The following is a 16,870-nucleotide window of genomic DNA, read 5'->3' as shown; positions in this document are numbered from 1 at the left end:
AAGTGCTACACCTCACTAAATTTTGGGATGTGATCCCATAAGTGCTTATTTCACCTTATTGCCCTACCTGCAGTACTGTATACAGAGCCTTTTTTAATACTATGTATTTGTACTTTGTTTCCGATGTATAGATTTATTGGGTGATCCGGTATAGCATTCTCCATGTCTACCCTTTTTGATTGATGCAGTGGTCCAATAATTACTAAAATACATATGTGCACAAATGATCGATAATTGATAAGCCTATAACATCATATTGCAAAATAGATTTGGTACTGTGCAGGCTTGTACTACTATCATGCAAGATTTCATTTGTCATGTACATCTGGTATGACTTTTGTATGCACTCACATGAAGTTCAATGCAGTGTTTGAGTGCATGAATTATATTATTTGGTGCATGCAATGTATTGAGACAGGGTATGTTTATTAATATACATTTGTATATGGGGGAGAGTATGGATGTGCATCCTCATGAGATGTTTACCACATTAGGCTGGATGGTTCATTTTCCCCGCATATCATACTATACATTGTCTAGGTATGTATCACATGTTTTTTCTTTTATCACTAACTCCATTGGGTGACTTCGTTTTAAAGGGAGTCTGTCACCTCCATATGGCCATATACAGTGCTTACATGGCTCTGTTCACACCTATACAGGATTGTAATAGTAACTTTGTTCTTTTCTTTAGACTTGCACCAGCAGGATAATTAATATGCAAATGAGCACCCGCAAGTGCCCGGGGGCGGCGTTCAGTGTGTAGGTGCCCAGGCTGCTCTGCCTTCTTTTCACTTTACTCCTTCCCAGTCTCTGCCTTTGCCCGCCCTCCAAGTCCCTTGCGTCATTGCTAGGTCCAGCCTGGTGAAGCAGTGCACATGCGTGGGATCTTGGCCGGACCTAGCGATGACGTAAAGGACTTGGAGGGCGGGCAAAGGCAGAGACTAGGGAGGAGTAAAGTGAAAAGAAGGCAGAGCAGCCTGGGCACCTACACACTGAACGCCGCCCCTGGGCACTTGCTACGGGTGCTCATTTGCCTGTAAATTAAACTTCGTTTTTCCTGCTTGTGCAAGTCTAAAGAAAAGACAAAGCTACCATTATATTCCTGTATAGGTGTGCTACAGAGCCATGTAAGCACTGTATATGGCCATATGGAGGTGACAGACTCCCTTTAAATATTTTATGTTTCCATTTCCTATTGTGTTACGAACAGAGCGAAAGCTTGAAACACTTTATCGGGAGGATTCCATGGAGTATTTTTAACATGCTACATTAAAGGTTTTAAATACCGGGTGCTGGATTTACAAAATGTTTCAAAGAGCACTGATATTCAACTAATTTAAATATGACAATATCTCAGTACTAAAATATTATCCTATGACAAATGAATATTTATCAAATCCAAGGGGCCGTTCACATAGAATTTTTTTGACAGTTGAATTTGGCTCTAATTCCAGCCATTGGGTGGCTGCGTGGAAAACACTTTCCATTATTTTCAGTGGGAAGCTGTGGCTTATGCCAGCTACCATGCCAAGAAAAGACATGTTGATCTTTGCCAGGTAATCTGCGCCAAATTCAGCTGTCAAATAACTCTGTGATTAACCATTAACAAAAAACTGACAACAGCAGCAAATTTTATGCATCCCGAGTATCTATTTTTAGGTGTCTTCACATGTTGCCCAATAGGCACTAGAAGATGCTTCACTGGTAAATCAAGGACCATGAACTGGAATGAACCTTCGCTCACAGTGCATCTACACATGATGTTGCACTCTTCTTTTCCACTTGACTCCGATTATGGAAGCATAATATGCGGCTGATTGTCACGAGCTATCTTATTTCTTATATCACCACCTTGAGCTTAGGTCACCTCTTCTCACTATACCATATAATGTAATCCAACTTTCTTTACAAGTATAGAATATTTAACACATTGTGATTAATAGCTGCTGCACTTTGAAATATTGAGCAATAATGAAATAAAAATGATCATTATCTTGTTGTCGTGCTATGAGTAATAGTGCGGTGCTTTCATTTGCTGCTGTTTAATTAACAATCTTTCGACTGCTTTTTATGTCAGTCATCTAGAATGCGCATTTGGGAACACCTCCAGTGTTAGCTTTTGTTTGTGCCAAATAATACTGAATTAGTGCTTGCTTTGTGTTACAGATTTTCTTTTTTTATGTAAATTTTTGTTACAGATTTTCTTTCATTTTTTGTATTTTTGTGTTACAGATTCTAGCTCTCTAAAAATAATGTTTGGTAATTTATTTCACAAGCCAATTACTATTATAATGATATATTTACTTCAATGGTAATGCCTTTTGGGAGTGAAGAGATTTGTATCTATTTGTCGAATTTAAGGCTTTGATGATCTAACGGTTTTATGTACAATTATCTTATTCATTGTAGAATCAAAAGTTGTATAAATCTCTGGCCCAGATTTACCAATGCACCTAGAATATGTCTAAAAAGTGGTGCAAATTGGTGCAATTTTGGCACAACTAGGGTTTCTCCAATTTTTCAACTTGTCCAAAAAGGGGGTGGAGGTTAATGGGAATAGATGTGGCTTTACTGGAAAGGTAGCAGGGCCTAAGTAGCAATGTTTTGCGCCACAATTCATGTGTAAAATGTCTCAACGTAAGCTACCAGTTGTTAGTATAGAGCTAAACAAATGTGTTTAGTTGGGCCTAAGCCACTGTGATAAACCTGGTGCAGGTCTAGAAGGCCATCTACAGGCCTAATAAATCGCCTCCTCTGCATTTCAATTCCTTACCCTTGTAAAAAGATCCATTTCAGAAGCTGAAAACCTGGTGACACGGGTACAGAGCTTTGATGTGATGTAACAGTTTCTGTACCTGTATGAGAAGTGCATGAACAGGGCAGATTTCTGAATGTTTCTATTCATTAAAGGATAACTGTCGTATTTTTTTTGTATTGGATTGTGGTGATTAATATCTCCTTGGTGGCCCTATTTCAACTTTTCACTGTGTATTAAATTACCCCTTAATTCCACAGTTTTGTTCCCTGTACTGCCTACTTTTACCTCTGCTTAAAATAGGGTTGCTAGGCATGGTCCGTCTATGTGTTGAAGGACGCAGCGTGCAAAGTCACATTACAGACAGCCAGGGACTGTAATTAAAGCCAGGTCCTCCCCAGCAGCTGATAACAGTGCCTGGGCTGTGTGCACTTCTCCCTGTCCCTGCGCTTGGCAGACGCTCCCTCACTCAGCAGAGCTGGGACAATGCAGAGTAGAACCAGCGCAGACCAGGGAAGGGAGATCTGCCGTCTGCTCAGTGTATAAATGAAAGCAACATGTGGTAAGAGGACCCCTTTGTGCTGCAGGAGATTAACCCTTTAGGGGGAGGGCTGTGGTTACTGACACTTTTGGGGGGCTATTGTTACTGGCTAGTGAGGGCAGGCGGGATTAGCCTCAGGGGGAGGGCAGTGGCGGCCATCTTAACTGAATAGTGAAATTGCAGTTTTATGCAGACTGGTTGCTAAGGGCTGAATCTTATTAAATATGGGGTAAGTCAGTCTAATAGTAACTGATTCTGGAATATCATGTTATTAGTGACTACATATATGAAAATTTAAATTAGGGTCTAAGTGTGACAGTTATCCTTTAACAGAAAGTAAAGAATTGAAAAGCAATGTAAAAAAAAAGCTGCATAGCCCCTGTTCATGTACACTATTTAAGCATGCCTTGGCCCTTCTCTCTTTTAAAGCTATAGGAAAAATTTGTTAATTCTGTGTTTTTTTTGGTTTTTTTTTACTTTCTCTTTGTTTTGTACAGATGTTGCAATTTTTTGTGTCAGACATTATGTCAATGGAACAGAAAGTGGCATATTTCTATCACAATAATATCTTTTGGCCTGTAACATTTATTATCCCCTAAATTGTATTTATTTTGCTGATTGTTTGCTCAGGTATACAGATAGACTGCATTCATATGGCCATATTCCCTTTCCATTCTGGGATAGTTCCCACTTTCTTTTTTTTTCCTGTTTTATACTTTTGTCTGGTAATAGGTAGATTCAGCACTGACAGACAATATGGCCATGTGAGTGCAGCATTATAATATATAAAAAATATAAAGAAAACCCTGGAATACAATAACAATTATAATTTATTCTTTTCTGCAGGGCACATACTGACTCTCCACGCAAATTCTCCTTCTGAGCCTGTTAATCCATCTTACATTTTGCCAAGTCTTAATCTGTGCAACATGGCATTAGGACTATGCCGTTTGTCTGCATTTCGACAAAGGGATTTGGAAGCTGAGTTGCTCTTTTTGAAAGGTATTATGTCATGGATACATCCATTGCAAAATCTAGTATGGATAAGAGTCAGTTCACCACCTTCTGAGTGCACAATATTCTTGCTGCTCCAGTCGCTTAAAAATGCACAATGTGAAAATATCTAGTATGGTATGTGAGGTATAGCAAAATGCTAGAAGTATACAATACTATAATTATAATTGTCAACCAAAGTTCAAGACTTGTATGTAGTTTGATGGACAATACAGCCAGCGTTATCATCTTCTAAAAAAGAACTGAGTTATGACACCATTCATAAAGGGGGTTTAAGACCTGATAAACATACAGAAAAGTACCTATATGTGTTTGAATGTTTAACAGGTGATACTACCGTAGCTCAGAAGTGGTTATTTTGTTTTACTTTATCTTGTACAGCTGTGTGCAGCACCTTTGTTTTTAAGCTGCTAGGGCTTTCTTTTGGTGGGTTTACCAATGTGAAGGACTGCTGTTCACATGATGCCTCTCCCCCTCACAGACTTTACCTCTATGTATAGCTGCCTGAATGTCCTCCAGTTACTATTTAAAATATAGTGCTTTAATTACTCCTCCTCTGTTCTGTTACTTAGATGCTCACTGACACTGCATTATTAGCTCCCCAGAGTGTGAAACACAATACCTCCAGAGACAGAGAAGAAGGAGGAGAGCAGTGGAAATAAGAGGCTTGTGATGTGTAACACCCTTTACATCACAAAGGGATGAGGGGATAAACTCTCGGAGCATGACCATGTCTTAATAAAGCCCTAAGGTGGCAATGGTTCTGCTGAAGTTATGAAGAGGCGCCAGCCTCTCCATACTTTTGGCGCATCCAGCGCAAGTCTAAATGTAAGATGGCTTCCTAGCTGTCTTACATTTAGACCATTTTCTATGCCTAAAACAGGAGTAGAAAATGATGAATGAGATGGGCCTGCTGACTTGACCCCTTTCCCGCGATGCCTACAATTTTAGACCTGGCCATGAGATGGGCGAAGTTGCCGTCAGCACCTGAAATATGCATGATTTAGGCGTATTTCAGAATACTAAATGACCCCTTATGTGGCTGCAGGCGAGACTGGCTAATGGAGGCATTTCAGCTACAGACTGTACATTAGTCAAAGACTCATCTTACTGCAATTAACCCATTTTGAACGATTGTGATATGATATAGTAATTTGTTAGCTAAACTACAATGAACAATAAAACAGATTTTTCTACATTTTCTTCCTGGAGTCTTACCAAGTGTAGGATACAAGCAGTTTTCTCAGTATAGTAACTTCTTTAATCCATAAATGTTACCTTGCTGTTAGCCACACATGCATTTGGTTCTCATTGAATCAGTATTTAATACAAACCCAGTATATTTACAGATGTGCAACACTTTGGTCATTATGAGTTTAAACAGTGGCCAAGCAAACAATTTGTTAATGTAGGATGAATATACATATGTTTAGATAATAATAATCTTTATTTATATATCGGCAACACAGTGCTTTACAATCAGGGGGTTCATGTACAATCAGAGTCATAAATAACATAGCAACAAACAAGTCAACAACGCAAACAAGAGAATTGAGTGCTCTACTTGCACAAGTTTAGAATCTCTGAGGATATATGGGTGACACAGAAGTTACCAAGTGCTTGATTTGTACAGTGGTCTGGCCATCTTCACACAATAGGGGAGTAGGTATAAAGCTGCATGAGCCACCAGCAGCCGATGTTAATAGTGCTTCTGAATGCATTGGGTGTGGATATTTGACGATGGATAAGATTCAGAAGACTAATGCTGAAGGGTGGTGGGGGGGAGGTGAATGAAAGAGAGTTAGATCAGGGGATGTGATAGGCTACACTAAAAATATGTGTTTTTAGGGAGCGCCTAAAACTGTGGATGTTATGAATTAACCTAATTGTTAGGGCATTCTAGAAAACTGGTGCGGCTTGGGAGAAGTCTTGGAGATAGGAGTAAGAGGTTCAGATTAGGGTGGATATTAGTCGTAATTCATTGGCTGAACAAAGAGAATGGTAGGATGGTAGACAGAGATGACAGAAAAGATCTAGGGGAGGCAGCACTATGGAGAGCTTTATGGGTGAGAATGAGCATTTTAAATTGAATCCTGTACTGAATGGGTAACCAGTGCAATGACTGGCACAGGGTGGAGGCATTGGGGTAGCGGTTAGAAAGATAGATTAGCCTGGGTGCTGCATTGAGGATAGATTGGAGAGGGTAAAGTCTGGTGAGGGGAGACCATTTTATAATGAGTTACAGTAATCGAGACGGGAATGGATCAGGGCAACAATGAAACTTTTTTTCCACAATAAGAAATGGGCGGATTCCAGAGATGTTTTTGAGGTGCAGACGGCCTGAGCGGGTACACGATTGAATATAGGGAGTACAGGAAAGATCAGTGTCAAATATAACATCGAGACAGCGGGCATGCTGCCTAGGCATGATTTAGTGCCACACACTGAGATCAGGTTTAAGTAGGTTAGTAGATGGAAAAATACTAGTAGTTCAGTTTTTGAAAGATTAATTTTCAGACAGAGAGAGGACATGATGTTAGAGACAGCGGACACTTGTGTCCTGTTGTACAGCTGGGGTGATGTTATAGGAAGAAGTATATAGTTGGGTGTCATTGGCATAGAAATTATACTGAAAACCAAATCTGATCATAGTCTGTCCAATAGGGGCTGTGTAGAGAGAAAAGAGGAGAGGACTGAACCCTGGGGAACTCCAACAGCAAGACGGAGAGGAGGGGAAGTAGAGACAGCAAATGACACACTGAAAGAGTCGCCAGAGAGATCGGAAGAAACCCAAGAGAGAACAGTGTCCTTAAGACTGATAGATTGGAGCATGATGCAGAGGAGAATGTGGTCTGCAGTGTCAAATGCTGCACAGAGATTAAGGAGAATTAGTGAAGAGTAGTCACCATTGCAGTCAGGCGGTCACTTTGGTGAGGGCAGTTTCTGTAGAATGTCGGGTGCTAAAACCAGATTGTAATGGATCAAGGCAAGAGTTTGCTGAGAGATAGCAGATGAGGCAACAGTAGACTAAATGCTCCAGGAGTTTAGAGATAAAGGAGAGATTAGAGACAGGTCTGTAGTTAGTTGCGCAGGACAGGTCAAGAGAAGGTGTTTTTAATAATGGGGTTATGACAAAGTGTTTGAAAGAAGAGTGGAATATGCCAGAAGAGAGAGAGAGGTTAAAGATTTTAGATAGGCGAGTTGAGACAGCTGTGGAGAGAGACTGGAGGAGGTGTGACAGAATGGGGTCAGTAATACATGTGTGATGAGAAGTAGAGAGGAGCATGGAGACTTCTTCTTCTGTTACTGGGTCAAATGTGGAGAGTGAGCCAGAGGAGGTGCAGCAGGGAAGGGGATTGATGGCACTTAGAGGCTAGGAGCCAATTCCCTGCTGGATATTTCCAATCTTTTAAATAGATGGCTAGCTTGTCAGCAGAGAGGTCTGTACTAGAAGCCTGCACTTTTGGACTGAGAAGGGAGTGCCAAAGAGTTTTTTATTATTATTGGACAGTGAGGAGATCAGGGTTGTCAAGTAAGTCTGTTTGGCAAGGTGAAGTACAGAATAGTCAGCATAAATTTGTCATGGACGAAATCTTATGGTAAGCGAGTTGTTTTCCATAGGCGTTCGACACTTCTGGAGCATTACAGGAGCAAGCAAATTTGAGGTGTAAGCCAGGATTGCTTTCATCTCTGTTTGGAGGTTCTAAGTGTAGGGGGCGCTACTTCATTCAGGGTGCTTTTGAAGGTGTCATTATAATGTTTTGCAGCCAGTTCTGGACAGGAGAGGGATGAGATTGGGGACAGTGATGTAAATTTCTAGTGTCAATGTCATGTAGATTTCTGATAAGTAGGAGTGTGTGGAGATGAATGAGGGCTTGTGACAGTGAAAGTGAGAAGGTTTGTTGTCAGAGAGCGAGAGAGGAGAATTAGTAAAGTCAGAAATGGAGCACAGCCAGAAAAAGACTAGGTCAAGTCTGTTACCGTCTTTATACGTCTGAGAGTTTGAAAGTTGTGAAAGAGAGGAGGTTAGAGATAGAAACTAGAAGGCAGACAGGAGATAGGACTGTCAATGGGTATGTTAAAGTCGCCCAAAATTACAGTTAGTGGTTCTGAGGCAGCCAAGTGATCCAGGAACTGGGTGGGTGAGCCAGGGGGTTGGTAAATAACTGCCAATTTGAGGGAGAAAGGAAGAAAAAGTTTCACTCGTGGACCTCAAAAGATGGAAAAATGAGTGATTGTACTGGGCGAATGTATGTTGGGGGTATGTAAAAAATGTAGGCCACCGTAAGAGTAGCAGGAATAGCAGTGTCAGATTGCTGAATCCAAGTTTCTATGAGGGCCAGCACGTTAAGAGAATTAAAAAGAAAGAAGTTGGTAATATAGGGTAGATTGTTACGCACCGACCGTGGATTCAAGAGCACACATTTAAAAGAGGCAAAAGGACATACAACAAATGTTTGAGATTAGCAGGATTTCTATAGGGAAGGGGCTGAAATTAGAAAATGGTGGGCAGGGGTTAGGAGAGATATCCCCTGAAGTAAGAAACAAAAGTATGAAGAGAAAGAGCAGGTGGCTGTGTAATTTGTAAGAGAGACTATTGTGCTGCAACCTGGGACAGATGATTCAGAAAGGTGGGTAAAGCATGTGAGCTGTACATAGTGGAGGGAAGGAGAGAGGGGCTGATGTGGAGTGTGTGAAATGGAGGGGTAAAAGGGCGGTGAGTGTGGAGGAAAAGAACAGATAATAAAATGGACATAGAGACCAGGAATTTAGTTATAGAGAAGGATGAAAGTGTGTAAGGTTGTTTTGCGTTACATACTGTATCCTGTCCTAACTGCCATGTTTAGATATCACTGATCAGATATCTTTATTAACAGATATCCATGTTAACACAAATAAAACTTTGATGACGTGTATGTAATGTAGCTAATGACCATCAAAAATGTTGTATTTAATAATGTGCATTTATTTTACATAAATATTTGACCTAACATAATATAAAAAAAAATATTTCTAGTACCGGTAATTATTATGGCATATATACGTATATTATTCTAGGTAAGATAGAACGCCTGATGTTTGTCTTAGGAGACCATGAAAAGTCCTGTGCCATCAAATCCTTCTCAGATGCAATTAACATAAGCAGTGTTAATGATCAAAACTTCAGGTAAGACATAAGTACGTAGATCGTATATGTATGTATGTAGATCTATCAAGAAATGTCATGACACAGAATTTTCACAAGTTAAAAAAGCATGCTTCTTATTCCCACAGAATCTGTATGGAAAAGCCGTAAGATACTCCCAGTGCAGATCAGCTCAATTAAATGTGTGGATCTGCAGCGCTTTACACTGCGCATCCTTGTAAATTGCAAATCTGCCACGTGTGACCATAACCTTAAAGGGGTTGCTTCACAATCTAAGTTATGCAGAGCAAGTTAATACAAGCCACTTACTAATGTATTGTTATTATCATAGTTACATAGTTGTTACAACGTTGGAAAAAGACAAAAGTCCATCAAGTCTAACCTGTAATCCTGCTATATCGATCCCTGGATCAATGTCCAGCTTCCTTTTAGAAAGGGAAAGAGTGTGTAGAACAAGATTTCTATACATTGTCATAAGCCTTAATGTTATTTTGAATTAAAAAGTCATCTAAACCTTTTTTGAAGCCATCTACTGTAATTACTGTGACCAGCTCCTGCGGCAGGCTATTCCAGAGATTCACAGATCTTACTGTAAAGAATGCTTGTCACCTCTTATGACTGAATCTTTTTTTCTCCAGGCGTAGGGATGGCCCCTTGTTTTTTGAGGGAGTTTAACACAGAGTAGCTTCCCTTCATATTTTTTGTATGGTCCGTTTATATATTTGTACAGGTTAATCATGTCCCCCCTTAGATGTTTTTTTCAAGGCTAAACAAAATAAGTTATTTAATCTTTGCTCATAACTAAGATCTTCCAGGCCCTTTATGAGTTTAGTTGCTCTCCTCTGTACTTTTTCTAACTCCAGGGCATATTTTTTATGGACTGGTGCCCAGAACTGAACTGCGTATTGCAGTTGAGGCTGCACCAACGCTTTGTATAGTGGCAATATTACACCCCTGTCCCGCGAGTCCATACCTCTTTTAATACAAGACAAAATTCTGTTGGCCTTAGAGGCAGTTGCATGCTGTTATTTAGTCTATGATCTACTAATACACCCAGATCCTGCTCAACAAGTGACTCTCCCAGTTTTACTCCCCCAAGTGCATAACTTTACATTTATCTATATTGAATCTCATTTGCCAAGTGGAGGCCCAAACAGTAAGTTTGTCCAAGTCAGCTTGTAATTTATTAACATCTTCCATAGACTGGACTGTATGACAAAGTTTGGTGTCATCTGCAAATTAATGAATAAGTTAAATAATAGCGGGCCCAGCTATTTTGCTTTCTTTGCTGGCTGGATTCATTTTTACATCACAGTATAAACTGTTTGTTTCCATGTTTACGACCACTCTGCAATCCATTAGTGGTGGTCATGCTTGCACACTATAGGAAATAGCAGCAGCATATATGCAGTGCCATGGTCCCAGCCACCAGAGAGGTTTGACATTTTTCCTATAGTGTGCAAGCACGACCACCACTGGTTGGTCGTAACCCCTGGAAACAAGCAGTGTATGATGTGATGGAAAAATGAATCCAGCCAGCAAAGGTGGCAATATGGATAATACCAATACATTAGTAAGTGGCTTGTATTAACTTTCTTTACATAATAAAATGCTATCTGTTGAAGTGACACAACCCCTTTAAAGGGGTTGTCGAAGTGGGGTAAATTGCTTAGAAAAGCCTCAATTTGGTATGTAAAAAAAAATCATACTTAGAGTACCTCACTGATTCTCCAGCGCTCCTGTTCTGATGCTCCCCATGCCCCCACGATCTCTACTTCCTGGTGCCTCTTGACGTGCAAAAAATAACCATTCAGCCAATTACTGGCTGAGTAATCATTTCCTGGGTGTCAGGTAGCACAAGGAAACAGAGAGCATCAGAATGGAAGGCAGGGGGGTATGATTTTCTTCTATCTTTGCACCATGCTGGGGCTTTTCTAAATAATTTTATTACCCCGACAATCTCTGTAAAATAGAGCAGGTACATAGCAGTCAAGTAGGATTTATCAGATTGTCTTTGGTATCCTCCTTAAAGGGGAGCTGTCTCATCTCAGACTTTGATGGCATATTGCTAGGGACCTGCACTAGGGACCCGCACCTATCTCCATAATGGTCCCCCTGAAGAGAAGTGGAAGCTTGCCTGGCTACCCTCCATTCACTGCTATGGGATTTATAAAATTAGCAGAGCGCTGGCACAGCTATTTCTGGTAGTCCCATAGAGGTGAATGGAGAGGTGGCCACTATGGGACTTCTGAAAATAGCCGAGCACGCTTGCTGTCCACAGTTTGTTGAGTGGGCAGTAAGAAACCTGCATGTCAGTGTTTCCAACCTCATGTACAAGACTATATTTTGAATCTGTGTATGATTCACAATTTTTGCAGATTGCGCACGGGCCCATTAATTTCTATGGGACAGCAAAAAAAAAAAAACAGACAGCATACAGATGTTATATGTGTGTTTTCCACAAAAATATAGAACGAGAATAGCCATTTCTAGTAATGGGAGTGAGAAAAATGTGGATTGCACTCATAAGGTTTTTGTATTTTCCGGATCCGTGGTTTGTCGAGTGTCGTGTGCATGAGGCCTAACTGTCGGGATGTCTGGGAAAAATTATTCTACAGTTAATGGCTGCAGGATGACTCGGTTAGTGAAAGATTGATACTCATCTGCTCCGGTCCTCTGTGATGGCTCCACCGTGTCCATTTTCCAGTTCACGACTTTGTTTACTTTCAGTGTAGCATGGGCATGATCACATGCTCCGCTGCAGCCAATGACTGGCTTCAGCGGTGACACGGCAACAAGTAGCAAGTCACCACTGAAGTCAGTCATTGGCTGCAGCACAGCATGTGCTCATGCCTATTGACAAGGTGGAGCCATTGCAGAGGACCGGAGCAGGTAAGTATTAGTCTTCCACTTACTGAGACACGCTGTGACTATTAACTGAAGATTAACTATTCCCCTACAAACCTTTAAAATATATAATTTTGATGATAACTTTGTGCAACTATTTCACTAATTATATTTTATGTGGTTATTTTCTACCCATAGTTTAATGAGGAAATGTTATCTTGAGATAGCCCTTGTATATCTGCACATGTCCAGTTTGGAGGCAAACAGAATGGATACTATATATATACACGACCCGAAAACACCTACCGCCCCTAAGCGAAAGGTAATACTAACATTTCTCTGAAGTTGTTAGCTTTAAATAGTTACACACTTTACCGTAAGATGTGTCTCACTTCATTTTGTGTATTTCTGAAGAGAAGCAAGTGGTAGTTTAGTGTCACAAAACATTCATTTTTATAATGGAGGGTTTCATTTCGGTATACTGTGCAAAGCATTTGATGTTATGAATTTTCTATGTAAGTTATGACTCACGTTTCAGATACTGTATTTATACAGGATCCAGTCTATCAGAGCATGGTGTGTGAGGTCTAGAAAAATGCTATGGGCCTTCCGCAACCTCCGGCACACCAGCTGTTGTGCAACTACAACTCTCAGCATGCTCCATTCACTTCTGTGAGAGTTCTGAGAACAGCCAAGCAACTGTGCATGCTGGGAGTCGTAGTTCCACCACACCTGGAGTGCCTAAGGTTGCGAATCCCTGAAAATGAATAATGAAATGGGGAATCTCATTGGTTTATGAGCATGTATAGATATTATGAGTATATGAATATGATGAATATTTCAGTTTTAGATGCAGTGTGCATTACTAATATTATCTTGAGCACCATAAGGTCTAAGTTGAGGTCTCCAGGCCCCAAACTATTCATAATAAAAATTTCAGTCGCAAGGAGCAGCAGAAAATGCTGCTAGTCTAGATACATTTCAGCAGTGCTGACCCACTCTGATCTACCCCCTGTAGCACTCACTTTATTTGATAGGGGTCTTCACGAGGACCTCAATCTATTCCCACGTGTGCTTAGCTCTTGATACAGTATGTGTATTATTTTATGTGCCAAAAGTCACACAATCAGGAGCGGACTGGGAACTTAAAGTGGCCCTGGAAAAAATACTAAAAGTGGCCCCTGTTTTGTAGTTGGGTCCAAACTGATGGAAGGCAGGACCAGCAATATCATATTATACCACAGTCCATCACAAAATACTGCCGCCAGCAGTACAAAATACATTCCCAAAAACTTCCACTGGCCGGCAATGAGTAATGCCCAGGCAGCCCTCTGGGCATCGGCCCACCGGGAAATTTCCCTGTAAGGTCTATGGCCAGTCTGCCCCTGCACACAATGTACACAGCCGTTCCTATACATACAGGGATAGACTGCAAATGGATATACAGTCCTTTCATTTAGGGCTCATGCCTATGTTGTTGTCCTTAAAACGGATACATTTATTTTAAAAATGCATAGGGCCATTTTATTACCGCCATTTATTTATTTTTTAAACGAGTAGAACTGTATTATTCTTGTATGCAAAAAGGAACAACAATAGGTCATGTTCTATCTTTTTTGTGGGGCTGCTGGAATGGATACACGGATGTGGCCCCATTGAAATAAATGGGTTCCAAAAATGTGGATTGGATGCAGACAAAAAATACGGTCGTGTGCATGAGGCCTTAGGCATAGCAACTCCTTTTAAGGTTCCATAAAATAATAAACGGATAAAACCGAATTCCCAGGTTCAGGGCCAAGGATCTTTGGCATGGGCCTGTTGCCCTAGGCCTGCAGACATTTAGGGTCTAACTAGTAACATTATAAGAGACACGTGCTTTTAAACTCTTGTTGGGTGTTTCAAAATGCATTTACTGTCTACAAATGAAGGTGCTTATTCAGAGCCTTCAGGCACATTCACACGTGGCAGACTTGTTTCTGAAGTATGTTCATGGATTTCTGTGAGCCCCATTCAGATGAATGAGACAGCAAATCTGCCGTGTACAAATTCTCCGTAATACAGCTGTGTAACAGAATTCCATGTGCAGGATGTCTTTTTATGTGTTTGAGAATTGGGAAGTGAGAAATGTAGACGTTCAGCCATTAACATTTAGCAGAGTGTAACATAGTTGTAATGCATGGTACGGTGGTTCAGAACACGTGTTGCAGGAGAAAAATGCCAAGTGAAGGCTGATTGTTTCACATGCGGCACCAAAGGTCAAACTGAATCCATTTACTATGTTACAAGGGTTGTCCCATGATTAAATGTTAAATGTTGTTAAATGTTCTGTTAGATCAGGCAAAACATAACAATTTTTCAACTGTCTGTGGGAATAAAGTTCCTGCCAAGTTTCCATAGAGAGTCTTACACGCCAGGCAATGCTCCACAGGATGCCCTTTTTCCTAGGGAGCATTGTCTGGCCTATAAGACTCCAGACGCCAACTTGGCAGACTACACTTTATTTCTACTGGCACATGTCAAAGACTTCTCACCCATCCAACCAGTATGCTGGCCTGTATTGTCTTTTTTTTTTTTTTTTTTTTTTTTTTTTTTATGGAAAAGATTTGGGTTTTGGATGGAGTCATGAAGTCATGTTCCAAGGCCTGTATATAAGGCCAAACAATTTTCCAGCTGTAATCCTTTTTTTATTTTATTTCTGGATATTGCTGTTACATGCTTGCAATCTTTTGACTACCCCCCAGAATGTCTAAGTGATATACTCAGGACTGGTGGGGAGAAATCAATTCTAGCACAGGCCGGCGTGCAGGGGTCACTCCATAACCCTTTACAAGAGGATCCAAGTGCTCTGACTGAGCTACTTACCACTGGCGCTGGACATTTTGCTAGTAAATCAAATCAACACCAGGGGACATCATAACAACTATATAACCGCATTAGCTTGTCACATACACTTTTTTTTTTAATTATTATTCAAATTGAAAAGTTATGTTTTACTTAATATCACAGAGCAAATTAATATTTATTTGTGCTGCAACCTTTATAGAGGGGTTGTCTGATTTAAATAAAAACTGGGGCAGCCCCCTGTAAATGGTCTAATACACCAAAAGAATTCTACTTCCATTTTTTCTCCCCTGCCCCTATCTGCGCTGTGCTTCTGCCCTCCTCACTGCTGCGTGTTTTCCAAGCTGCGGGGATGATGTTCCATGCACACAGGTCACCATTCAGCAAATCACTGGCCTCAGCAGTGACAATCTATATACTGCTGAGGCCAGTAATTGGCTGCCTGGTGACCTGTGTGCACGGAACATCACCACTGCAGCCAGAAAGATGACATCAGCGACAGGGAGGGCTGAAGAGCAGCACTGGAAGAAGCTAGAGAGAAGTGGAGTGAGTATGATTCTTCTGTTTAAAGACCATTTTCATTTTATATTTAGCTTGGAAACCTCTTTAAAGGGAGGCCGTCACCTACTTTACACAAATTAAAATGCCATCATTGCCTTGTAGGCGATATAAACTGTTACGTTTCTTTCTGTTTTCAAACTGTTAAGTTTCTTTCTGTTTTCTGTGTATCTGTTGTTGAAAGAACAAAGTTTAATAAAATGTGCTAATGACTTGCAAGTGCCCAGGGGCATTTCCCATTGGCGCAAGTGTCCATGCCCTCCAGAGACTGCCGTTGATCTCTCCTCCCATGTATCACTATATCAGAGAGTCCCTGACTCTGCCCTCCGAAAGCCTGAGCCAGCTTGCTTCACTGCTGGGGTCAGGTATGTGAAGTCAGTTCATTGATGCAGCTGCCCACAGTGGGCAGTGTATGGCACATGCCTGGTACCAACAGTGACGTGAGCAGAGTCAGTGATGTAAGGACACTGGGCGACACTGGGCTGTCTTACAGTGATACATGGGATGAGAAATCAGTGGCAGTCTCCGGAAGGCATGGGCACTTGCATCAGTGAGAAACGCCCCTGGGCACTTGCAAGTCATTAACAAATATCATCAAACATAGTTTTTTCAACATCAGATACACAGAAAACAGAAACAAAGGTACGATCTGTTAACTATTTATATCACCTACAGGACAATGATGACAGTTTAATATGTATAAAGTAGGTGACAGACTCCCTTTAATATCTTGTATCTGTGTATTAGGGATGGCTTGTTAAAGTTAAAGGGGAGATCAATTATTGGTTAAACCCCAGAAGGACTATTGTCAGCTAAACATTTATATTTTTTTCTAGGTGGATAAAGTGATGGAACAGGGTGGTGGAAGGAGAACAGTGAGCCCTTCAGAATTATACAGATTGCTGGCATGGATTGCTGTTAGAGCCGCCACACAGGTTCTTGTCATGCTTTTATATTTTCTCTGTACTAGTTTAATAACTGTCTGACACAGCAATCCTTTGATAAAGAACATATAGTGTCTTTGATTTTGACTTCATATATATATTGGCTGAGTGCTGATAAAGTTCAGTAAAATGTAAAGGACTTTATGCAGTGTTAACGACATCCTGCTCAGTTCCGTCATATCCAAGAGATCACCTATGCACCTTTCATTGAACCTAGAACA

General features: G+C 40.8%; 1 protein-coding gene across 1 annotated transcript in view; it reads left to right on the top strand.

The window, feature by feature from the left end:
- Positions 1–16,870, top strand: part of CFAP54 (cilia and flagella associated protein 54) — a 383,858-nt gene that overhangs the window by 308,938 nt on the left and 58,050 nt on the right. Inside the window, exons 58-61 of the mRNA XM_044280574.1 lie at positions 4,146–4,301; positions 9,372–9,480; positions 12,505–12,628; positions 16,542–16,640. Coding sequence (XP_044136509.1) covers positions 4,146–4,301; positions 9,372–9,480; positions 12,505–12,628; positions 16,542–16,640 — 488 coding nt within the window. The remainder of the gene's footprint in view (positions 1–4,145; positions 4,302–9,371; positions 9,481–12,504; positions 12,629–16,541; positions 16,641–16,870) is intronic.

This window comes from Bufo gargarizans, chromosome 2, assembly GCF_014858855.1.
Source record: "Bufo gargarizans isolate SCDJY-AF-19 chromosome 2, ASM1485885v1, whole genome shotgun sequence".
Lineage (NCBI taxonomy): Eukaryota > Metazoa > Chordata > Amphibia > Anura > Bufonidae > Bufo > Bufo gargarizans.
This window is presented reverse-complemented; position numbering and strand designations above follow the sequence as displayed.